Source organism: Oryx dammah, unplaced genomic scaffold (assembly GCF_014754425.2).
Source record: "Oryx dammah isolate SB20612 unplaced genomic scaffold, SCBI_Odam_1.1 HiC_scaffold_18, whole genome shotgun sequence".
NCBI classification, from domain to species: domain Eukaryota; kingdom Metazoa; phylum Chordata; class Mammalia; order Artiodactyla; family Bovidae; genus Oryx; species Oryx dammah.
In genome coordinates this window covers 116,818,000-116,842,821 of record NW_024070202.1, presented here as the reverse complement: position 1 = coordinate 116,842,821, position 24,822 = coordinate 116,818,000, and the positions used below count along the sequence as shown (strand labels likewise).

General features: G+C 47.0%; 1 protein-coding gene across 1 annotated transcript; it reads right to left on the bottom strand.

Moving 5' to 3' along the window:
• Window positions 1-8,524: 8,524 nt before the first annotated feature.
• Window positions 8,525-24,599, bottom strand: HTR5A (5-hydroxytryptamine receptor 5A). Its single transcript, XM_040260137.1, has 2 exons — window positions 23,856-24,599; window positions 8,525-10,045 (listed from the first exon to the last, which is right to left on the bottom strand). The coding sequence occupies exons 1-2, from the start codon at window positions 24,597-24,599 to the stop codon at window positions 9,713-9,715; spliced, it is 1,077 nt and encodes a 358-aa protein (XP_040116071.1). The 3' UTR covers window positions 8,525-9,712.
• Window positions 24,600-24,822: the final 223 nt, after the last annotated feature.

Genomic DNA, 24,822 nt, shown 5'->3' with positions numbered 1-24,822 from the left:
AAAAAAGGTATATGTATGTGTGTATATATATATATATATTTACTTATTTGGCTGTGTCAAGTCTTAGTTGCAGCAGCCGGATGTTTGGGCTTCTCGCTAGGTGCACTTGGGCTTCAGCATGCACAGACTCAGTAGCCCTGTGGCATGTGGGATCTTAGTTCTGGGACCAGGGATCAAACCTGTGTCCCCTGCATTGGAAGGTGGAGTCCCAAGGGCAAAAACTTTTAAAGGGGAGTTTTAGGGGTGCACAAGTGGAGGGACGAGGCTACATACGGAAACAGAACAGGCAGCTCTGATAGTCATCTTGAAATTGATCATAGTGGTTTGATCAATGTCATCTTGATTGTTTTAAGTACAGTTAATCTTCATTTTTGGGTTGGTTTGTTCCCGTTTCTTTGAGTCCATTTCTCAGGACTGTGGCAGCTTATGTCATGGCTATAGTCTGCTCATCGTATAGTTAGCTTCTCCCATTTGGAGGGGTTTCAGTATCTACAAAATAGCTCACAAGATACAGCTCAGAATATTATGTATAGCCTTGAGGAGGAAATAAAGGTCCTTGACTGTGTTTAATGACTATTATTAGTTGGTCTTGTTTAACTGATTTTCCTTTGTTTTTGTATTTTCCCATTTCTCTGCTTATTTCTCAACTAAATCTTTTCTGCACTCAAAAGGCAGGCATAGGACATGAGAACGTGAGAGAGGCCTCACAGCTCCAATTCACCAATGTAATTCTCTTAAAAATTAGATCATATCACTGCTTCTAGAGTGTGCTGGCTGTGTGCCTTCAGACATGGATCCTGATGGAGACAAACCCCAACTTGTTTTCACACTTTAGAGGCTTGATCATAAAACAGGCGTCTCAGTCCACAAGTCTCGTCCACCCCTTCCATTCTTTCCCAAAGACTCAACCAAAGACTCTTTCCAAAGAAGAGATACCCTCTCCCTAAGCAAAGTTCATTTTCATCTTCCAGAAATACTGCAGACAAATGAACAGGGAAACCAAGAAATAACTTCCTGGGGATGTCAGCATTTCTGAGTCAGATTCTCAGCTGGACTTAAGAGCCGGTACTCAAGCACAAGCACCACCTTCTCGGAATGTATTCTTTTCGGAATAGAAAGCTTTTCATAGCTTCCTGGGAACTCATCTCCAATGTGGCAGTGGGAAGAACCAGTAGAATATACACATTTTCAAGCATTCCTTAAATATTCAAGCATTTGTTAAGTAGAATATTCAAGCATTTGTTGAATGGAACCAAATGGACCTTCAAAAATACTGAGGCAATTTTTCACCCTCACCAACTGGGAATGAGGGTACTCACAACCATCCCAGCACTGAGCGTGGCTCATTTATGCCAAGATGTTACAATTCTTTCAACTTTCAGATTCTTTTATTGGAGTTTCTCTGGTGGCTCAGATGGTAAAGAGTCTGCCTGCAATGCAAGAGATCTGGGTTCAATCCCTGGGTCAGGAAGATCCCCTGGAGGAGGGCATGGCTACACACTCCAGTATTCTTGTCTGAAGAATTCCATGGACAGAGAAGTTTAGCATATTGAATAGTATTTAACAATATGTTTACTGTTTTTAGTGTACAACATAGTATTGGTGATATGTACCTTTTTTGAGCTACCTCCTTGTATTCCCAGCTCAGTTTTCTATTCAGATGTTTTCCTGGTATAAGAGGCTTAGCTAATGTAAAACCATGACAATCTAATGTCATTATATACATAGTGTAATTATATATAATTAAATGAGAAGATAAGGTCACCATGAGTCAAAAACTCAAGCTCAGCAAAAAATATTAAGGCATGAAGTGAGCACTGATCAAACACAGAAAAGCTACAGAAGAAAAAGACAAAGTTAATTCAAAAGTGAATACTAAATTACAGAAATAAACAATGGAAATGATATATAACCAAAAGCACAATAAGGAACATAATGGAGAAACATAAATGCCAAGGAGAAAGAAATGATCAGAGAGTTCATGGTACTGAATACTAGCAAAGAGCATCCAACCTACAAATGAGTTCCCTAGAAAAATAAAACAGTAGAAGACATTATTTAGAATTTAATTCAAGGAAGTTTTTCTGAAAAAAAAAATTGAATATACACATTGAAAGGTCTACTACTGTATAGCTGGGAAAATTGAAATATAACCTAGTGAAACAAACGTTGAAGATGAACCCTAGGCCTCCTGGCCAAAAGGAGAATAAAGAAAATTAGTTTGGCATTAGACTCCCAACAGCAGCATACATAGGAAGGAAGAGTAGTGTAACATTTCTTGAAAGTTCAGGACAAAATGCAAGCTTTTATTAAAAGGTTACAATGGAACAATTGAGATGACTGTTCTTCAAGAAGCAAGACATTTAAAGACTTAAAAGATTAATAGTTTAAAAGTTAAGCTGTGGCCCAAATTTGCCACCTACTCTTGTGTGATACACTGGTTAACTGTTCTTTTTTTTTTTTTTTTTAGCATGATTGGAAAAATATGAAAATAATACTTAATGACACGTGAAAACTATATGAAATCCGGAGTTCAATGTCTATAAGTAAAGTGTTGTTAGAACACGGCCACTCTTACTGACCTCTGTGTTGTGTATGACTGCTCTGGTGCCACAGTGGCAGAGTTAATAGTTACGGCAGGGACTGTATGATCTGCAGAGCCTGAAACGTGTGCTTTCTGGCTCTTTATAGAGAAAGTTTGCCGGCACTCGATGTAGAATGTGGACGGTTCAGCCTGAGTCCAGTGTTGCTCTGAGCTTACTCGCTGCACTGTCTCTCAGAAGGTCTGCAGAAGCTGAGGGTCATGGGCAGCGAGCTTGGAGTCAGTGTTTGGAACCATTGTTGGGACGGTTTGGACTTCGAGGATTAGGGAGGAGCAAGATGCCTCTCGGATTGGGGCGCTCTCTAGTCCTTTGCACGTTTTGCAGTGTGCAGTCCACTTATGTGTCTTCCGCAGTATGTTGAGTACGTGTTTGGGTGACTCAGCCTCTTGAGATACATGCCCATGGTCTCAGCACATGTTCCTCTCAACCTCTACTCCCGCGAAAGAAGGCATTCCTGGTGAGGGATGAGCTCACAGTCTAGCATGTATCCTCTGGATCCACAGTTGTGTTGGTTCTGAAATAGCTAGTCAGGCTTTCTTCCTGGACCATTGACCTCTGACTTGAGATGGTCCCATCTTTCCTCTCGAGATGACGTGCTGAAACCTGGCACTAACCCCTTGGGCCTGCCATCTCAGCCGTTTACCTCTTAGTTTACAATCCCCACCTGTGCCCTCTTATCAGTTCATCATCTTTCTGGACACCTGTGTGTTGTCTCAAAACAGCACAACAGGCTGTTCCACCCATCCAGCCACAACTCTGTTACTCATCACTAGTATTGTTATGGAAGAGAATTCATAATATGCATCTCTTTTCTGTGGGCACCAAGTCTCTGTCACTCTGGCTACATGTTGGACCTAGAGCTGAGCTCATACCTGATGCTGCAGTGCAAAGGTAGCAAGGACACTGCTTCCTCAGCCCCCCCACGTGCTAGCCGAATCTTCCTCAAGCATCTCAGAAAGGACTGAGAAGTGAGGGCTGTGGTGCTTCCCCTCACTGCATGACGTCCAAGTCCACTCTTCATAATTCCTTCAGTGGGAAAGGCAGGGTTTACACTTTGACTTTCATTCAAAAATCATTTGAGAGCTTACTGTTGTTCCAGCACTGATACATCACTAGCCTTGTTACGGAAGAGAATCTGTGAGAATGCATCTCTTCTCTGTGGGCACCAAGTCTCATGCCTCAGCAGCTGGAGACAGGAGAGCTAGCCTCTGGGCTCATGAGTTTTACGCACCACCTGTTCCTTGATATTTGGCTAAATATTATTCTAGGTGTTTCTGAAGTTTCTTTTAAAATTACTTTTTAAAAATTAATTTTTATTTGAGTATAGTTGATTCGCAATGTTGTATTTCTGCTGTGTAGCAAACAATCAATTATACATATATACAAAGCACTCTTCTTTAGATTCTTTTCTCATATAGATGATTACAGAGTGTTGAATAGAGTCCCCTGTGTTGTAAGTAGGTTCTTGTCTGTTTTATATACAGTAGTGTGTGTATGTCAGTTGCAGTCTCCCAGCGTATCCCTTCTACCTCCCCTGCTTGCTAGCCATAAGTTTGGTTTCTGCATCAGTGACTCTGTTCTGTGTTGTAAATAAGTTCATTTCTACCATTTTTTCAGGTTCTACATATATGCCCTGTCGTGTGATATTTGTCTTTCTCTGTCTGACTGACTTCCCTCAGTGTGACAGTCTGGGTCCATCTGTGACACTCCAAATGGCATTATTGCATTCTTTTTATGGCCAATATTCCACTGTATGTATGTACTACACCTCCTTTATCCATTCATCCATCAATGGACATTTAGTTTGTTTTTGTGTCCTGGCTATTGTGCAGGCATTTTTAGATGAGACTAACATTTGAATCAGTAGACTTGGCATAAAACAGATTACCCTCCATAATATAGGTGGGCCTCATCCAGTCAGTTAAAAGCCTTAGGAGGGAAAGACTGAGATGCCCTGAGGTCAGAAGGCCCTTGGGTCCCAGCTGCAACATCAACTGTTTCCTGGGTCTCCAGCCTGCCAGCTGATGTGGTAGATTCTAGATGCTAGACTTGCCAGCCTCCGCAATCACCTGAGCAACTCCTTAAACACCCTTTCTCTCCCTTCCCCTCCCTCTTTCTCTCTCTGTTGCTACACACGTATACACCCTTCTGTGGATTTCATTTCTCTGGGGAACCCTAACTGACATAAACTCTCTACACAAACCTAATTCTAATACCTAGAAAATCTGTTCCTCTCAGAGTTTTCAAGGCCAATGTTGTCTTCTCAGAACGCCTACACAAAGCTGTATGGATCTACCTAGTCCTTCTGTAACAGCTTTAATTTACATTCCTGGTGGATTGGATACCTGTCCTGACCAGGGAGAAGTCTATTTGCCTAGAAATGTATGAGAACAAGGCATGTGAATATTTTCTTTAAAAAGTATATCTGTTCCTCCTGGAGTTTCATTTTGAGCTAGTGACACTGGTTGAATTAGCTCAGGTTATCATAGCAAATACCATAGACGGAGTGGGTCACACAACAGGAACGTGTGTTCTCACAGTCCTGGAGGCTGGGGAGGCCGAAGTCCAGGGTCAGGGTTCCAGCCGATTGGGTGTCTGGTGAGGGCTCTCTTCCTGGCCTGCAGACAGGAACGTGTGTTCTCACAGTCCTGGAGGCTGGGGAGGCCGAAGTCCAGGGTCAGGGTTCCAGCCGATTGGGTGTCTGGTGAGGGCTCTCTTCTTGGCCTGCAGATGGTGGCCTTCCCACTGTGTTCACATGGTCTCCTCTTTGTGTGCATGGAGAGAGAGGGCAAGCTCTCTGGTGTGTGGGGCCCCACCCTCGTGCCCTCATCCAAACCTAATCACCTCCCATCTCCCAGTACCATCATTCTGGGGTCAGGGCTTCGGTGTTTGAATTTATGTGTGTTTGGGGGACATTCAGTCTGTAATGGGTTTGCATCTTAGGAGGAAAGTTTGAAAACAAAATTTGCATAGACTAGAAGTTTTAGATAATAGATGAAATCAAGGGAAAGGTTTAGTTGGGTGAAGTTTGATTTTGTCTTTTCTTGGCACCAGCTCCAGTGACCACTATAGAGACTGGTTTTCAACTTGTTGTTGAAATATCAGAGATTTTTTTTTTTCCTTCACTTTTTGAAAAGTTATTTTACCTTGTTCCAAAGACCCATGTGCAAATGTGACTAGTTGAAAGCAACAAACCCATCATTTCTAAAGCAAAGATTCTATGTGGCTGAGTCCCATTATTTCTGCAAGCTTTGTGAATAGGGCCACTGGTAAGCGGTTTGTTCAAAGAGTAGATCTGTAAACTGAATTCTCTCATTAGGGCCTCAGCTAGCAAGGGCGCCTTCCATTTTTGGAGACAGTTATCTAAGGTCCAGTGCTTTGGGCGTAAACATGACTTAATGTCTATTGATTGTTGCCCATGGAGCTGCAGGAGGACCCTCAGAACACCAGAGCTCTGGCTCTGGTGACTTCCTAGGAGGAGGAGATTAGCTCATTTATCTACACCAGGGCTGGAGACTGGCATCCATCGTCACAAGAAATATAGAATTAGAGTTCATTAAGACCACAGTGAATGCCTCAGAGGCATTCACACCAGTGTGGGCTCAGTCTGAGTGCCAACATGTCCATGTTATTAACAATGTAAAGGGCAACACCCACAAAATAACAAGGTCAGAGGAGTCCGGGCTGTGTATAGGGTTTGCTTTATGCCTCTAACTTTATTCTCTTTGTGTTTGGTGGGCTGGGGTTGAGTTATCAGGCTTCTTGGAATTTATGGAGAGAAGTGATTGAAGGTGAACTCTCTTTATACTTCCAGAAAACCAATTTCTCCTTGTTGGCATTCTGCTAAGTCTTCTGAAGAGCTTACAGGTTTTATTAGAACAATTATTTTCTTGTCTGGTTTTATTATAAGCTGCCTCAGAATGTTCCAGGGACCAAGGAGGGAGATAGTGATTTTTTGTGTGTGTGTGCTAACTTAACACTTCAATTAGAGCACAGAAGCATAGCTTGGAAGTGGTGAATGAAATATGTGTATTATTTATGTCATTGGTTTTCACCAGGGAGAAGATGCTAGTTCAGGCTAGTTCTTCTCTTCCCAAGGTGTTCATATCCGAAACCTACTTTATTGTGTATCTGGAGAGAGGAAATTTGTGATTTTTAGAACCCCGTCCCCTCAGAGAAGTCTCCATGGGAACTGAAGCCACACAGACCAAGGAACAAATGCAGTGTTAGTGAGGCAGGAACTGAATCAGCCTGCTGTGCGGCTCCTTGCCCTCCAGCGAAGGGAGAGAGGACACAACCGCCTGAGCCGCGCGGCATCTCGGCTCTTCTGTGAGGGTCTCCCAGAGAGCGCACGCACTTGGTGAAGGGTCCTGCTGCCAAATCAGCCTGACAGCAGGTCACTCGGCTTCCCTGGTGGCTCAGGCTGCAAAGCGTCCACCTGCGCTGCCCGGGTTCGATCCCTGGGTCGGGAAGATCCCCTGGAGAAGGAAGTGGCAACCACTCCAGTATTCTTGCCTGGAGAATCCCATGGGCGAAGGAGCCTGGCAGGTTAGAGTCCACGGGGTCGCAAAGAGTCGGACACGACTGAGCGACTCCACTTCACTTCGAGCATCTCTGCTCCGCAGCATCGCACAGTCATCTGGGAAATAAAAGCCACCTGCCCTGGGATGGGAGCCCCCCGCCCCCCGATCCTCCCCTCCATGTCTCACCCAGCCTGGGCTTTAAGGAGAAGCTGGGCTGGAGCCCTGTGGTCAGACAGAACTTAATCATAATCATCACTTGGTCCTTTTGGACCATAGGGTGCAACTGTAGAGAGTCTTCTTTTAAATGGCTTTTCCTTTCCGTGTATGTAAACAGGCACCACTCCACTCCCGTTCCCAGCCTGAGCCTCCCTGAGCGTCAAGGCTCACGTATCTTCCGAGGCTGGGCTCCAGAAGCTCTCCACTGATCCTGTGAGAATCAAGTCTCGACACCCCTTGCTTCTCTTCCCTGCCAGGGACTTCAGGCCTAGTCCCAGGTGGGGTCCCTGCAGCGTGGCTCTGATCGGTGGGGGTGCGGTGTGCATAGGGTGGTGATGTGTATATCGTCACCCAGGCGGTGGGAGATGCGACGCCCAGGTCTGCCCTACAGGAATTGCCCTCCTGATTTCTAAATAAATTCAGTCTGGGCCACGCATCGAGTCCTACTGTCTACTGTTGCCGTGGAACTTGGTGCTGACTGAGGCATCAGAGCCATCTTTGCAGTGAATGCAAAACCAAACTTCAAACCAAGACCACAAGTGGACATCAGTTCAGTTCAGTTGCTCAGTCGTGTCCAACTCTTTGCGACCCCATGGACTGCAGCACACCAGGCCTCCTTGTCCTTCACCAACTCCCAGAGCTTACTCAAACTCCATTGAGTTGGTGATGCCATCCAGCCATCTCATCCTCTGTCGTCCCCTTCTCCTCTCACCTTCAATCTTTCCCAGCATTGGTGTTTTCTAGTGAGTCACTTCTTTGCATCAGGTGGCCAAAGTATTGGAGTTTCAGCTTCAACGTCAGTCCTTCCAATGAATATTCAGGACTGATTTCTTTAGGATTGACTGGTTGGATCTCCTTGTAGTCCAAGGAGCTCTCAAGAGTCTTCCCCAACACCACAGTTCAAAAGCATCACTTCTTCAGTACTCAGCTTTCTTTATAGTCCAACTCTCACATCCATACATGACTACTGGAGAAACCATAGCCTTGACTAGATGGACCTTTGTTGGCAAAGTAATGTCTGCTTTTTAATATGCTGTCTAGGTTGATCATAGCTTTCCTTCCAAGGAGCAAGTGTTAAAACAAATGGACATAGATCTCCTATTTTTAATATGTTAATTAATATAATTTAGTATGTACAAAATAATACATATAACAATATATCTGTATTGTAATAATTCAGACATAATATATAATTTTTAAACACATGCATTCAGAGAATCAGGGACATAGCAAACCACAGGCAGTTTTGTTGTCCAAGACCTTTTTAAAGTTTTGTGTGATCACATAAACACCATATCATCACTTAATTGTCTTGCCTCACCAGTTACATTGCCATGTTCATTAAAGAGTTACCACGTTTCTGCTTTCATCGTTGCCAGTATCGGTCTCACAGTGGGTATTTACATACCAGTGCACAGCAGCAGCTAACAGATCAATCACCCATCACCTTAAAGTGCCCCTGTTTGGTGAATAAGCCTTCATAGCCCTTAGTGATGAAACTATATTTAAGAAGTCAACAACTTTGTGACAGTTTTGTTATTCTAATCTCATGATCTGAGGCTAGAAATATTTGTTTGGCAACATTTGAATAAATTCTATACAAATGGAACCCATAGTAAATAAGCAAATTTGACAGATTCTGTGGAGCTAGTAGATATCTCAGTGTTGTGGACAGTTGCTTCAAAACGGAAGGCGGTATTTGATTTGACTTTCAGTTCCAGTTCCAAGCTCTTGGGTTGCATTTTAGAATAAACTGGCCAGTGGGAACACTTGCCTCTTCCATAGGTTCGGTGTGCATGTGTGTGGGGCCATATTGACTGGTCTTGCAGATGTGGCTGTGTACTTTGATATGTTGAGAGAGAATGTTTTGTGGGCAAATATTGGGACATGGTAAGTACTAGGGTGAACGTCCTGGAACCACAGAATGGAGCCCTGCAAGTGGGGACTGTTCCGGGAAACTTGCAGTTGTGGTTTCCTTCCCCCTAGCTGTCCCCGTTGTGACTCCTTGCTCATCAATTCCTGTCTGTCCTCATCCTGCCTGGACTGATGTGTTTCCTCCCTCCCCTCTGGCTGGCTTGACTTTTCTGGGATGAGGATGCTAAACCATGCTGTGGGGGACTTTGGAGAGGAAAGGGCACTTTGTGGGCCAAGTCCGTGGCTGTGCAGTGCGGAGTGAGGACAAGCAGATAAATGGGATAAAATGAGGTCCTGGGAACTGCCCGTGCAGACTCGCTTCCTGCTGGGAGTGCGGCAGTGAGCCAGTTGGCTCTGGGGGCCACCCTGGGGACCTGGAAGGCCTGTCTCTGGCAGGTGGTTGCCGGGTGGGGATGGGCAGATGGGTGAGTACCCCCTGCCTTTCCAGCCTGGTGCTCAGCGGTGCCTCGAGAAGAAGTTCCTGAAGGCGCTGTTGTAGTTCTTGTTGAAGGCCGTGTAGATGAGGGGGTTGAAAAAGGAGTTGGAGTAGCCGAGCCACAGGAAGACGCTCTTCCAGGTGGCCGGGACGTCACAGGCACACAGGGGGCTGAGGAGCTCGGCGGTGAAGAACGGGATCCAGCAGAGCACGAACACCCCGATGAGGACGCCCACCATGAGGGCAGCGCGCTGCTCCTTCTGCTCGCCCCACGCGTCCCCGTTGGCCTGGAAGGTGACCGTGGCGCGGTGCGTGGCGAGGACCATCTCAGGCCGCTGAGCTGCGCCCTTCACCTGGAGAAGGCAAACGGAAGCGTCAGGAGAGCCACCCCCATCCCACGCCCGGGGCAGGCTGACCGGAGACTCCGGTGGGCCCGGTTTCCCGCACGTGCACTTCAAGAGAAAGCTTTTAATTGTCCGTTGCAGGGACCCTACTGTCAGTTCCCCCCACTCCCGGGCCGACAGAGCTGGGTGTTTGCTCACATTTTGACATCTTAAATCTTTTTGATCTCCTTCTGGTTTATCCCCTGCCCTGACTTTTATGGAAAACAAGAGATGTTAAACTCAGATTCCCTCTACCTCGGCTTGCAAAAGTGCCCTGGAAGGCAGTTTCTCCAGCTTCACGAACCTTCTCTAAGGAGGTGGAATTCCGAGGAAAGGAGGCTCTTTCCTCCATTCCAGTTTTTAATTTTTTTTTTCTCCAGATCTTTGAGGAACTGGAATAAGATGTGTCTGATGACGAGGCCCCTGAAACAGGAGGAAATGACAATGGGCTGATGTGCTAAATGTACAAATTAGTTGACCCCGTCACAATGCGGGGCAGTTTCTGGGTCGATCCATCATTCACTAGTGGAGAGGCTACCCTGACATCAAACTCTGTCCTCTGCAACTCCAGCTTTCTGTGATCCCAGTACACTTGACCTGGAGAGGTACCCACTCACGCCCAAGTAGCGCACAACCTTCTAGGCAGTGGGCTAGGTCACAGGGTCTGTCTCTCTAACCCACGTAACCAGTTCATGGCTGCATCTACAAATTGTAGTCAAGAGGAACTGTTTATAACTTATCATATAGAATAATGGAGCTGAAAATAGGAACACTGTAGTTAAGGGAATGTTAGTTCCTGTGTGAATTACTAAATTTATATGTTAACCTTCCTGTCATCTATTTGAAAGACAGTGAAACCTCAAGCATTATACAGTTAAAGAAAAGGTTCATAAATATTGAAACAAGTAGTTGATTATTCTTCAGCTCTTAAAAGTGTATATAAAATAAGTGACATTGACCCTTTCACCTGTGTCTTTCCAGAGCCTCACCCCTGGACGGAACCAGTTACCTTTCTTCTTTTATTAGTGTCTATCATGGACTTCGTTTCAGGGAGCTAATTTATAGAAATGCAAGCACAGTATTCAGTTTCATTTTTCAGCATAAAGAAAACAGGAAAAGTCACTAATTCCCTTAGTAAAACTCAACCTCAGAAGGTCATCAAGGAACCCATTCCCCCCCATTTCCCCAAGGTGGCAATGAAACAGTAATTCCAGTCCTGACTCTTGAGTCCTTGAGAAGTTCTCTTGCCTTTCAGACTTTTTCCTGGGCGGCGCTGGCCGCTCAGGGTTTTGAGGCCATCGTGACCAACCCTTAACTCTCTGTAGCACACTTGTGTAAAGGCGGAGCATGTAGACCAGCCTCCAAGCTCTGGGGTAACGGCAGAAATGAACACAGCGACACACAAGCTTCTGAACCACGGCCCACTCGCGGGAGCCTCTCTACCCCCGCCCCATCCCCACTCACTGCCTGCCTGCCCCCTGGTCATCAGTGCCCCTCCAGGTCAGCTCCAGAAGACCGTCTGAGCCCTTCAGATACACAGATTCCAGTTGTGAGGTGCTGTGAGCCCCACAGTGAGGCTGCCTCCGTGAGGCCAGCCTTTGGTGAGGGATGAGATACACTCCCAGCGCTCTGCTTTTTATCTGTGGGAGTTTGCTACTGCATAATGGAAAAAGTTACACAGCTTCCATTCTGAGGGGCCACCTTCTGTCCTGTTGACTGAGACTCTGCTGGGACATTCAGACCCAGTCCTGACCTGTATCCAAAGGGACCCCACGTCAGAGTGCAGCACAGTACCTCTTTGTTCGTCTGAGAGATGAGGCACCACAGGGCTGTTTGTTGTCCAGGTGTGTGCCATGCGTTCAGGTGCAGGATATGAGTGTGTCTATAAAGGTGAGCATCAGGGCCGGAGGCCCAAGTGTCGGAAGACAGTTTCATGGCAGCCCGTGCCTTCAGGGCATCGTCCTCGTGGAGAAACATTAAATGCCCTACACGGGCCTGCTTGTGCAGGGGTGTGGCAGTTGCACTACGAAATCCTGAATGTTTTGGCCACCTGATGCAAAGAGCTGACTCGTTAGCAAAGATCCTGGTGCTGGGAGAGATTGAGGGCAGGAGGAGAAGGGGGCAACGGAGGATGAGATGGTTGGATGGCATCACCAACTCAGTGGACATGAGTTGAGCAAGCTCCGGGAGATGGTGAAGGATGGGGAAGCCTGGCGTGCTGCAGTCCGCGGGGTCACAGAGAGACACTACTGAGCAACTGAACAACAACTATAAGGTCCGAGGTTATTCCAGGGTACTGTACCTAGGTTCTTTTGAACTTGAACTGTTCCCACGCACAGCTTGTGTTCATTGAATTTGTGAGAATTCCCCACTGTACAAGAATTGATGTGTAAATGTCTCTTAAAGGTTTCCCAGTTTTTCATTCCTAAGCTTGTCTTCAGGAGGATTTCTCTTGTCAGTGGGACCCACAAGTCCATGATTGCTTTCTCTGAGTTCTTAGCACAGCAGCTGGGGAGTGCATTCGTGGGGCCCCTTTAAGCAGAGAGCCTAAATTCATTTTTAACAAGTCTTTTCCTGTTCCATGCAGTCTTCTCCCACTTCTTAGAATTCTAGTTTGAATTCAAGTTAAACTTTTCTCCCTAAATACATTGTTTTTATGGTTTGTTTTGAGTTGGGAATTTTTATAGGTTAGAGAACTCCTTGTTTCTCAGAAAAGCACACTCTCTACGACTTTGATGAGAGGTGTTGGTCATTTGGGGAGTCATTCAGCACCAGCTCACCTGGTGGGCATGTCGTTGGTCTGGAATGGCTCCGCTGGAGGAGGGGCTTTGCTGTTGGGGAGTTTCAGCTCCCCATGGTAGCAGGTGGTTGACTTGGCTGCTTACCCTGTGGCTTTCAACTAAAGGACTCCTTAGCTCTGCTTGTCAGTGATTGCAGTAAAGCACTTAATCACGCCTGGGGCATAGACTCTGTTGATGACTCTGTCAGTTACTCAGCACGGTTAGTAGAGTCACAGAAAGAGAGGTAAGGGGGTAAAAATAAGTGAAAGCATTCAAGCCGAGCTTCACTTTTCCCATTTATCTCTGTAGTCTTATATCATTTCTAAAGCACAAGCCTCACAATTTAAGGCTCCCATGGAAAAAATTTTCTAAATGAACAGTTGGCCTTGTATCTCCAAACAAATGAATTATTTGGGGGACATGTGCCTGTGATTTAGACTTCCCATTCTTCCAAAACGGTTATGTGTTCAACTGTGACCTACTGTATAGCACATGGAACTCTGCTCAATGTTATGTGGCAGCCTGGATGTGTGTGTTGTGGGGGAGATTTTGGGGGAGGATGGATACATGTATACATGTATGACTGAGTCCCTCATTGTCCACCTGAACTATCGCAACATCGCTAATCCACTATACCCCAATACAAAATTAAAAGCTTTTTAAAAGCTGAAACTTTAAAAAAAAATGAAGATGGTTTTGTGTTAGATAACTTGTTGCTATCTAAACCAGTCAATCCTAAAGGAAATCAGTCCTGAATATTCAATGGAAGGATTGATGCTGAAGCTGAAACTCCAACCAACTCATTGGAAAAGATGCTGATGTTGGGAAAGATTAAATACAGGAGGAGAAGGGGATGACAGAGGATGAGATGGTTGGATGGCATCAGTGACTCGATGGACATCGGTTTGAGCAAACTCTGGGAGTTGGTGATGGACAGGGAAGCCTGGTGTGCTGCAGTCCATGGGGTCACAGAGTCAGATACAACTTAGTGACTGAACTGAACTGAACTTGTTGTTTAGTCACTAAGTTGTGTCCAACTCTGTTGCAACCCCATGGACTGTAGCCCCCCAGGCTCCTCTGTCCATGGGGTTTCCCAGGCTCAAAGAATAAAGTAGGTTGTCATTTCCCTCTCCAGGGGATCTTTCTGACCCAGGGATCAAACCCACACCCCCTGCATTGCAGGCGGATTCTTTACCACTGAGCCACCTGGGAGGCCTAGTTAAATAACTATTCAGTAGTTAATAATAAATCTAGCATGTCCTTTTATTTCCTCAAACTATTCTGCTTCACCTCCCTATTAACATCACAGACAACCAATAGATTCTAATCAGTAGTGGGTATTGCAGCTAAGGGACGAAGGCTCTCACCGGGGAGTGAGGCTTCGGGTGACGGCAGGTGAGAGCAGACCGTCGTCGCGTGCAGGGTGCACCAGTGAGTCGGAATGTCTAATCTGGGAATGACCCTGCCCACCTAGGGAGGGACGTAGAAGGGGCGGAGTAAGAACGTTTCCACAAGCTTAGGAAAAGGCCGTCGGTCCTGTAGTTGTGGGAACACAGAGCCTCGCTGCTTGTTTAAACCCCTCCAGTGAATCCAGGACGGTCCAGCTCTGGGAACAGGCACTGGCAGACGAGCCGGTTGGTGTTGGCCCTCACGTCTGACAGTCAGCCCGCTGGGGCGAGGTGTGCCCCAGTGCACGCGTCCCCAAGCAGAAGTGAGCCAACAGTGGCCTCACTGAGTCACCCCCTGCATGGGGGATGTCCGCTCAGTGCTCCTCTCAACACCCTCCTGTCCCCGAGCACAACACTGTCTCCATCGATGACGGGTGTCCTGCCCTGCTCCGGGAGATGGTGCCAGACAGGTGTAGCTTTCCTCTCAGTCTGTAGCAAGCTGTGTTTTTATTTCAGGTGCTGTGTGGTGGTTGTATTGTCCTCGGGGATTTCCATGGATGTTGTTTTGAGGACCGTTCACAGGATACTTGGACTACAGGTGCATTCACAGAGCCCCGGACCCCAGCCGCCTTTGGGTCTGCAGACACACAGCAGTCTCAATGAGCTGAGTGCCAGCCTGCTCCACTGGGCTCTTCTCACTCTCTGTGTTTTGTTATCCAAGCCTTTGCAGCCACGTGTGTCTTTGAATGGGCTTCCCTGATGGCTGAGAGTGTCAAGAATCTGCGATGCAGGAGACACAGGTGATGCGGGTTCGATTCTTGGGTCAGGAAGATTCCCTGGAGAAGGGAACGGCAACCCACTCCAGTATTCTTTCTAAAAAACCCCATGGACAGAGGAGCCTGGCAGGCTATAGTCCATGGGGTCACAGAGTCAGACATGGCCAAGTGACTCAGCGTGCATGCACACGTGTATTTGAATAAGGTCATTCCGCTCAGGTCTTCATATCAAATAACGACCTTGTTAGAAAGGTGCGCTGTTTGGAAATCCACTCACCTCTTCTGATAAAGCTGTTAGGTCTCGTGCTGGAGGTATACCATTACCACTGAGGAAAAATGTTATGCCATAACCTACTTATTATATTGCTGTTTTCTTTGTTTTGGCTGTTGTTTGTCTAAATATGCAAACTCTTATTTTCATAGATTTTTTTGGTTTAATTTTTGTCCTGGAATACCTTTTATTTTTCTGTTGAATATAAAAAGGATTGTTCTATAAGGTGCTGGCTTTATAAGCTTCTAATCTTTTCCAAGCCAGACCTGAGGGCTAATGATTTGCAGACCATTAGACTTAGTAACCAATTTGTCAAAAAGCAATTGATCAAACTTTGCTTCAAGTTTTTCACAAAACTTAAGTGAGGGCATTCCCTATCCTGTCCGTCTATGGAATAAATATCACCTTGTGTAGCTGGCATTCCAGCTCGTCGATGATTGGGTTGGCCATCATATGGCCGCTTCTTGGCCTCTGGTCAAGGATCTGAGAAACCGTTCACACACACAGACTGTTGGCCAACCCTGGTGGCCTTTTTCTTGTGTGTCGTGGTTTGTCTTAGTCAGAGTCTTAGCCTTCTTCTTTGTGAACTTCTATTTTAAACTGCACTGTAATCCTTACTCTCACTCTTTTCTTGATAAATGTGAAAAAGAGTTTTTCACATAATAATCTCTGAAAATCAAAATCAATTAATTAACATATTTAAGTTAGAAGACAAACACTAAACAGTTGAGAGTCAGCTTTTATAGTTGAGTTGGTCCTAAAGATTTTGTAACTTTCCAAAACCTCCCCTCGACAGGAGACTGTTGGATCCCACCAAAAAAAGATACCCCACATCCAAGGGCAAAGGAGAAACCCCAACAAGATGGGTAGGAGGGGCAAAATTGTGTTTAGAATCAAACCCCATACCCATCTGACATGCTTGGAGGGCTCAAACAAAATCTTGTGTGCACCAGGACCCAGGGACCCCACAGAGACTGAGCCAGACCTGCCTTTGTGTGTCTTGAGTGTCTCCTGTGGAGGCTGGGTCAGCAGTGACCTGCGCGGGCACAGGGGCTCTGGCTGCAGCAGACCTGGGAGGTGTGGCGTGTGGCATAAGCCCTCCTGGAGGAGGTCACCACTGGCCCTACCATAGAGCCACCGAGCAGATGACCCACAGACTGGAGAACAATTATACCAAAGAAACTCTTGCACTGTTGCAAAAATTCTAGGACCCACAACAGAATTCCCAACCTGGAGATCTGGCAAAGGGACTGAGAACCCGGGGAATTTGACTTTGAAGTCCAGTGGGATTTGCTACAGAACTTCCACAGGAAACGGGCACTTGAAGGACACAAACAAAACCTTGTATGCACCAGGACCCAGGAGAAAGGGCAGGAACCCAAGAGACTGAGCCAGACTTGCCAGTGAGTGTTTGGGAGTCTCTGGTGGAGGTGTGGGTCGCCAGTGGCCTGCCGCAGGGTCAGGGGCACTGGAGACGACAGTCCTGGCATAAGTCCTTTTGAGGGAGATGCCATTGCCCCTACCATATTTTGGCCTCAGACCAAACTACAGAGAGGGAACATAGCCCCACCCCAAAACAGAAAATCAGATTAAAGATTTGCTGAGCATGGCCCCACCCATCAAAGCAAGACCCAGATTCCCCCACAGCCAGTTCCTCCCATCAGGAAGCTTCCACAAGCCTCTTATCCTTCTCCATCAGAGGGCAGACAGACTGAAAACCACAATCACAGAAAACTAACGAAACTGATCCCATGGCCCACAGCCTTGTCTAACTCAGTGAAACTATGAGCCGTGCTGTGTAGGGCCACCCGAGACGGACGGGTCATGGTGGAGAGTTCTGACAAAACGTGGTCCACTGGAGAAGGGAACAGCAAACCACTTCAGTATTCTTGCCTTGAGAACCCCATGAACAGTCAGTTCAGTAGCTCAGTCATGTCCAACTCTTTGTACAGGAGGCGGTGATCAAACCCATCCCCAAGTAGAAGAAATGCAAAAAGGCAAAATGGTTGTCCGAGGAGGCCTTACAGATATCTGAGAAAAGAAGAGAAGCTAAAGGCAAAGGAGAAAAGGAATACAGAGTTCCAAAGGAAAGCAAGGAAAGAAAAGAAAGCCTTCCTCAGTGATCAGTGCAAAGAAATAGAAGAAAACGGTAGAATGGGAAGGACTAGAGAACTCTTCCTCTTTAAGAAAATTAGATACCAAGGGAACATTTCATGCAAAGATGGGCACAATAAAGATCAGAAATGGTCTGGACCTAACAGAAGCAGAAGATATTAAGAAGAGGTGGCAAGAATACACAGAAGAACTGTACACAAGAGATCTTAATGACCCAGATAACCATGATGGTGTGATCACTCACCTAGAGCCAGACATCCTGGAGTGCAAAGTCAGGTTGGCCTTAGGAAGCACTGAACAAAGCTAGTAGAGGTGATGGAATTCCAGTTGAGCTATTTCAAATCGTAAAAGATGATGCTGTGAAAGTGCTGCACTCAATATGCCAGCAAAGTTGGAAAACTCAGCAGTGGCCACAGGACTGGAAAAGGTCAGTTTTCTTTCCAATCCCAAAGAAAGGCAGTGCCAAAGAATGTTCAAATTACTGCACAATTGCACTCATCTCACGTGCTAACAAAGTAATGCTCAAAATTCTCCAAGTGAGGCGTCAACAGTATGTGAACCGAGAACTTCCAGATGTGCAAGCTGGATTTAGAAAAGGCAGAGGAATCAGAGATCAAATTGCCAACATCCATTGGATCATAGAAAAAGCAAGAGAATTCCAGGAAAACATCTATTTCTGCTTTAAATTGACTACACCAAAGCCTTTGACTGTGTGGATCAAAATTCAGTTCAGTTAAGTTGCTCAGTCATGTCTGACTCTTTGCAACCCCATGGACTGCAGCACACCAGGCCTCCCTGTCCATCACCAAAATAAACCGTGGAAATTCTTAAAGAAATGGGAATACCAGACCACCTTACCTACCTCCTGAGAAATCTGTATGAAGGTCAAGAAGCAACAGTTAGAACCGGACATGGAACAACGGACTGGTTCCAAATTGAGAAAGGAGTATGTCAAGGCTGTATATTGTCACCCTGCTTATTTAACTTCTCTGCAGAGTACATCCTGTAAAATGTCAGGCTGGATGAAGCACAGGCTGGAATCAAGATTGCCAGGAGAAATATCACAACCTCAGATTATGCCACCCTTATGGCAGAAAATGAAGAGGAACTAAAGAGCCTCTTGATGAAGGTGAAAGAGGAGAGTGAAAAAAGCTGTCTTAAACTCAGCATTCAAAACACGAAGACCATGGCATCTGGTCCCATCACTTCATGGCAAATAGATGAGGAAACAATGGAAACAGTGACAGACTTTATTTTCTTGGGTTTCAAAATCGCTGCAGATGGTGACTGCAAATGTGAAATTAAAAGACTCTTGCTCCTTGGAATAAAATCTATGACCAATCCAGACAGCATATTAAAAAGCAGACATTACTTTGCTGACAAAGGTCCATCTAGTCAAAGCTATGGTTTTCCAGTAGTCATGTATGGATATGAGAGTTGGACCATAAAGAAAGCTGAGTACCAAAGAATTGATGCTTTTGAAATGTGCTGTTAGAGAAGACTCTTGAGTGTCCCTTGTACTGCCAGGAGATCAAACCAGTCAATCCTAAAGGAAATCTACCCTGAATATCCACTGGAAGGACTGATGCTGAAGCTGAAACTCCAATACTTTGGCTACCTGATGTGAAAAACCGACTCATTGGAAATGACCGTGATGCTGGGAAAGACTGAAGGCAGGAGAAGAAGGGGACGACAGAGGATGAGATGGTTGGACGGCATCACTGACTCAATGGGCGTGAGTTTGAGCAAGCTCTGGGAGTTGCTGATGGAATGAAAAGCCTGGCGTGCTGCAGTCCATGGGGTCACAAAGAGTTAGACATGACTGAGCAACTGAACTGAACTGAAAACCTCCCCACCTTACACATCCACACCCCCCATATTTCTACTCAGCTTTTCCTAACTTCCTAAATGAACTATATTTTCCTCAGGGGTTTCCTCAGTAAAACAAAATCACATTGTAAAATTGCCAGGCAAGAAGTCAAACTTACGGAATGTCAGTTAAAACCTTGATCAAGAGCTGAGATATAGGCTATAAGGAAGAATTTTTCTAAAGTGAAAGCCACTTGTCATGTCTGACTCTTTGTAATACCATGGACTGTAGCCCACCAGGCCCCTCTGTCCACGGGGATTCTCCAGGCAAGAATACTGAAGTGGGTAGCCATTCTCTTTTCCAAGGGATATTCCCAACCTGGTGATCGAACCCAGGCCTCGCACGTTGCTGGTGGACTCTTTACCACCTGAGCCACCAGGAAGCCCCTGAACTTCAGGGAGAAGGGCAAGAAACCGTTGTAGAATTTAGAATTTTTAAAGAGTACTGAACAAAAGCCTTATTGTCCTAGATTGCAGATCAGCAGCACCTAGTGAAATTAATTAAAATTTCCCTTAGATGAGGAAAAATATTTAAAACTAGAAGGATAGAAGAGAGAAGAGCTATATAACCTGGCTATGAAAATTTTAAATGTAAACTAAAACAATTTCAGAAGCCATTTTTTAAGAGAAGATTGATTGAGGATTCAAAATTGTAAACTATATAGAAAATTAAAAGCAGTATTCTGATATAAACCCAACAGCTGACATATGGTCTTGTCCTAAATGGGCTCAAACCTGAATTAGGGAACTTAATAAGAAAAAAATAAATTTAAAAATTTAGAAAATGCCCAGTATGGGGTTAAACACTTCCAGATACCCTTGGAAAGTAGGTAATAAGGGGTGGGAGAGAGGTTCAGGAGGGAGCGGACACATGTAAACCTACGGCTGATTCACGGTGATGCGCGGTAGAACCAGCCCAACATTTTAAAACAATTATCCTCAGTTAAAAATAAATTTAAAAAGAAAGCAGATAATCAATACAAGATATGGCTCTCTAGATGAAACATCGAGAAGCACCTCTGTTTTAGAAGATTTGGGTGCCTAGATAAGGCCCACAGTAAATGTAAACAGCAGAAGTAACCTTGAAAGCAGCAATATCCCCTTTTGGCTAAAAAATCAAAATGACAACCATCTAAAATCTGCCCAGTGAAGTCACCCCAAGGGAGATAATTATCACCCAACAGCTTCCTGTCCTTGCAAACTTCTAGGGGGAATTGCCTTTCATTGTGGATGTATAACAGTACAGCTTTCTTGTTTATGGTGTGGCTGTTGAAAAGGCTCGAGGGAAAAAACCTAAGTTAATGGAAGAATTCGGTGAGAATCTTGAATAATCCTGTGTGCCAACTTGTAGCTGGTATTTCAGGATCCTTATGAGAATCCTTTCGTTTCGGTTTAACACAACTGCACATTCAGTAAGTAGAAACTGCTTCCAGACAAAACATACTGCCGTCCTTCAACACTGTCAGACTATAACCAGTCTGTGTGTGAGAGTATCTGCACTCTGTGTGCCTCAAGGCATCACTGGAGAAATAGCAATGGTTCTAGAGCTCTTGTGGACGAGACGCCACAGACAGATGGACGAGAGCGGAACGCATGAACCTTCAGATGGGCTCTCCCTGGTTTGTCGTGGAGTTGCCACCTTGTCCCGATGTGAAGGTGCTGGGGCACACTCCAGGAGGGCTGATCCAACCACATGGCACCTGTCTCAGAACTATTGTCTGTTGAAGCCCACCCCTCCATTCAGTGATCAAGGCTTTGCCTCCATGCCTCAGAGACATTACTTGCATCAATTAAACTAGTTTTTTTTTTTTTTACATTAAGCCTTTAAACCTTCTGTTACCACGTGCAGTAAATCCCCATTGCTAACTGAAACCACCCACGTTTTTCTGCTAGTTGGTTAATCTGGTTTAGTGTCCATTGTCCAGAGCTTTGACTGCTTCTGCCCAGCGCTGTCCTGACAAGTGACTGAGCACGTCGATCGCTGTGCAGTCTGAACACCAGCTCTCCACGGATGAAACTTCAAGGAGAACCAGCAACAGAGCTGAGAAGCTGGACAGTCCTGACGGTCTCTCCGGAGTGAGGACCAAGAGCTGGGGAGTGAGAGCCACGTGCTCCTCAAACTTGGGGCAAGTCCGCGTGTTCTGCGCCGGGAACCTGCTCCTTCCTGGGCAGTAACGCTAGAATCTAAGAATGTCTTGGCAAGACTCGGCAAGGGCCTTCGATGTACTTCAGTCAAGGACATTTCGTCTCAGGTGGCTCGGTTTTACAAGCCCCGCTGCCGTGTCAGCCCCTCACTTCTGGAAGTTAGGCAGCCAGGCCTGGATTCACTCCAGTAAAGCCCAGCCAGCAGAGCTGCTCCTACAGCTGATGTCAACCCGCTGAGAACCCGGGAAGTCCCCCAGGCGCTTACAGGCTGTAAATCCAGCTGTGTCTTCACGTCGGAGCCTCAGTCGCAGTTTCATCAGGCTGTGTCAAGGCAAGGCCTCTCTCTCGTATGTTTCCGGCTTTCATCTCCATGCCTGACAGCGGTTAGGCTTTCAGTGCGTGTCTGAGGAAAACTCAGAAGGTAAAGCAGCAGGGAAGACGTGTTGTGTTTCCCTAGGCAACAGGGATTGTTGGTGGTAGAACTGTATTTAGAAACTTCGGCCCCTGCTACCACCAAGAAATCAGGAAGCCTGGCTTTTAATCCACCCTCCACGGTAACGTGAGAACGAGGCCAGCTCCACGTTTCAGGTGGAGCCCTGGATCGCTTAGAGGCCTTGCAAAGCCATGGGGCCCGTTTTTGAAAGTTACCTGGCAGAGAAAGAACATGAAGTGGTGCTTTGCTTCTGCCGTCTCCAGACCTGAGTAGTGATAGCCTCTTTTCCTTCTGCTCCAAGCCCTCCAGGACACAAGGACAGTTGCTGTTCCCTTTTAAAGCCGTTTGGTGTTGATCACAAATTGTGTTTACCTGGGTGAGCATCCTGGCAGAAGAGGATCCGTGTAAGGAGGGCTGTGGTGGGCTCTCTGCCAGCCCCCTTGTTCCTGACTGGGAACTGCAGGGGTACACACACGTGGACATGCCAGGTGGTTTGGGGGCACTCCTACTTGTCGGCACTCCTTGTCCAGTGTAGAAATCTCATGGGCCAGGGTTTCCCACATTTGTCCCTGTTGACATTAATCTGTCACTAATTCTTTGCTGTTCAGGCTGTGCTGTGTGTCTACCCTGTCCTACGTGTCGATAATCAGAAACAGTATCAGATAACCAGACATTCCGAATGTTTCCTGGGGTGGGAGAGGGTCATTTGGGTGAGACTTGTTGTAGATAAAAAGACAGAGGGCCTCTCACCCCCTTTTCCTTCTTTCTTCTAGGATGATGCCCTTCTTCTCCCCTGCCTTCACCTCTGGTTCCTCTAAGCTTGATTGACTGGTTATGCTTGGAATTAGCTTCTGACTCTTGAAAAACACAATCACATCACAGTGTTCACACCACACGCCTCTCTCCCTGCGTTAGACTCTTCCTAGGCAAAGATCATCCTCTTACCCCCAGCAGCCAGCCTGTAGTACTCAGTGTGCTCATTGAATTGATGTTGTTCCAGAGCCGGTAACAGAGATGGGTGCTGCATGGATTTCTGATCTAACTTACACATGTGAATTAGGTTCAAGGGGTCACCCTTGGCAGTGAGTGGGAGGGGCTGAGCTCTTGTGGTTCCTGAATCTTCTTGCACCACAGGGTCAGATTACTAAGAGTTAAGAAAAAGCAGGAGGTGCGGGTGGAGAGAAGATGGGGACTGAGCCCTCCTGGGTGCTGGAGCAGTTGCTGGACCTTAAATGCTCCTTGCACGGAGCTAGGGAGTTGTCTGCCTTAGGTTTTAATTTCCTCCCTCAGCTTTCCTCCTGTGCCAGGAGGCAAGCCAGTGATCCTCAGCACATGTGGTCTGACTGGGGGTGGGGCTGGGGCAGGGGTAGCCCCAGAAAGCAGCACCACGGCCCGCAGGAGCAGATCACAGATGCAGGCTCTGAGACAGGCGTGTGAGCAACATCTGATCTTGCATCAGGAGAGGAGGATGCTGAGAATGATGGTAATCCATGAGATACCACATTTTCGCAAAATCAATTGCTATAATTTGCAAAGAAAAAATTAGATGGGGTTGAAACACTAACGCGCTTTGCCTGGTACATTCCTGCCAAGTCAGATCACCGCCCCTCTTCCCACCCCCTCAAACACCCCTTCTTAAGCACAGGAGTCTGCACGTTTATCTTTTATCTGGTGCAGCCCTGGACACCAGCTTCTTCAGACATTCTAAAGGTGGTTATAGATCCACAGAATTTTCAAGCCTAGTGGAACCCTGTATAATTCTATAGTTCAGACCCTCATACATGTGAGGAAGTTAATAATGCATGAGCGATGGCATGCTCTGTGAGCAGAGCAGAGTGGGTGATGCTTTCTCTCTCTCACTTGACCCCCTTCCCTTCCTCCCCTCCCTTGCCCCAAAATACTAAAAATTTTCCACTTCCCACTAACGTGGGGGAAGGTGTGCTGGAGAAGAGGCCTGTGCAAACGCAAGCAAAGTGTTTTTTAAGGCTCCCTTTAACACCCACCTGCACGGTTTCGGATATGGGTGAGACGCTGTTGGTCTTCCGGGGGCCCACTCGGAGCTTGGCGGCCTTGTAGATCTTCCAGTACACAAAGAGTACCACGCCGAGCGGCAGGTAGAAGGCGCCCACGGTGGAGAACACGGTGTAGGAGGGCTCGCGGCTCACCTGGCACTCCTCGCTGCCCTCCGAGTAGGTCTCCCCCCAGCCGAAGAGCAGCGGGGCCAAGGAGATGACGGCGGAGAGCGCCCAGGTGAGCGCGATCATGACGTTGGAGACGCGCCTGCGGGCGCGGAGCGTGTATTCCAGGTGATGGGTGATGGACCAGTAGCGGTCCAGCGCGATGGCCGTCACGTTCCAGATGCTGGCCGTGCAGCAGAGCACATCGCACGCGATCCACAGCTGGCACAGCCGCCGGCCCAGCTGCCAGCGGCGCCCGGACAGCTCGTGCACCAGGCTCAGCGGCATGACCAGAGCGGCTACCAGCACGTCCGAGATGGCCATGGACGCCATCAAGTTGTGCGGAACGCGGTGGAATGTGCGCACGCGGAGAATGGTCGCCAGCACCAGCAGGTTCCAGGCGAATGTGGCCGCCACCAGGAAGCCCAGCAAGGTCAGGACAAGCACCCCGAAGACGGAGAGCAGGGGCAGGCTGGGGCGCGGGTCTGCTGCGTCGAAGTTGCTGCGATTGGTCTCCCCAGGGGCGAGGGTGGAGAGGGTGAAGTAGCTGAGGTTCGCAGGCGGGTCCATCTCTGGGTCAGGAGGCCGGCTCCGTGGTGTGTAGGAAAGGGGCGCTCAGGAGAACGCACGGTGGCCCCTTTGCTGGAAGCCACTCCGGAGGCTTGTCCCCTCTGGCCAGAGGCAGGGTTTCTGGGGAGCGCCTTTGAAACGGGCCGATCTCCTGCATCCGTGGGAGACGGTGTGGCGGATGGGCGGGCGCTGGGCTGCAAGCCGGCGGCAGATCTGAAGTCCT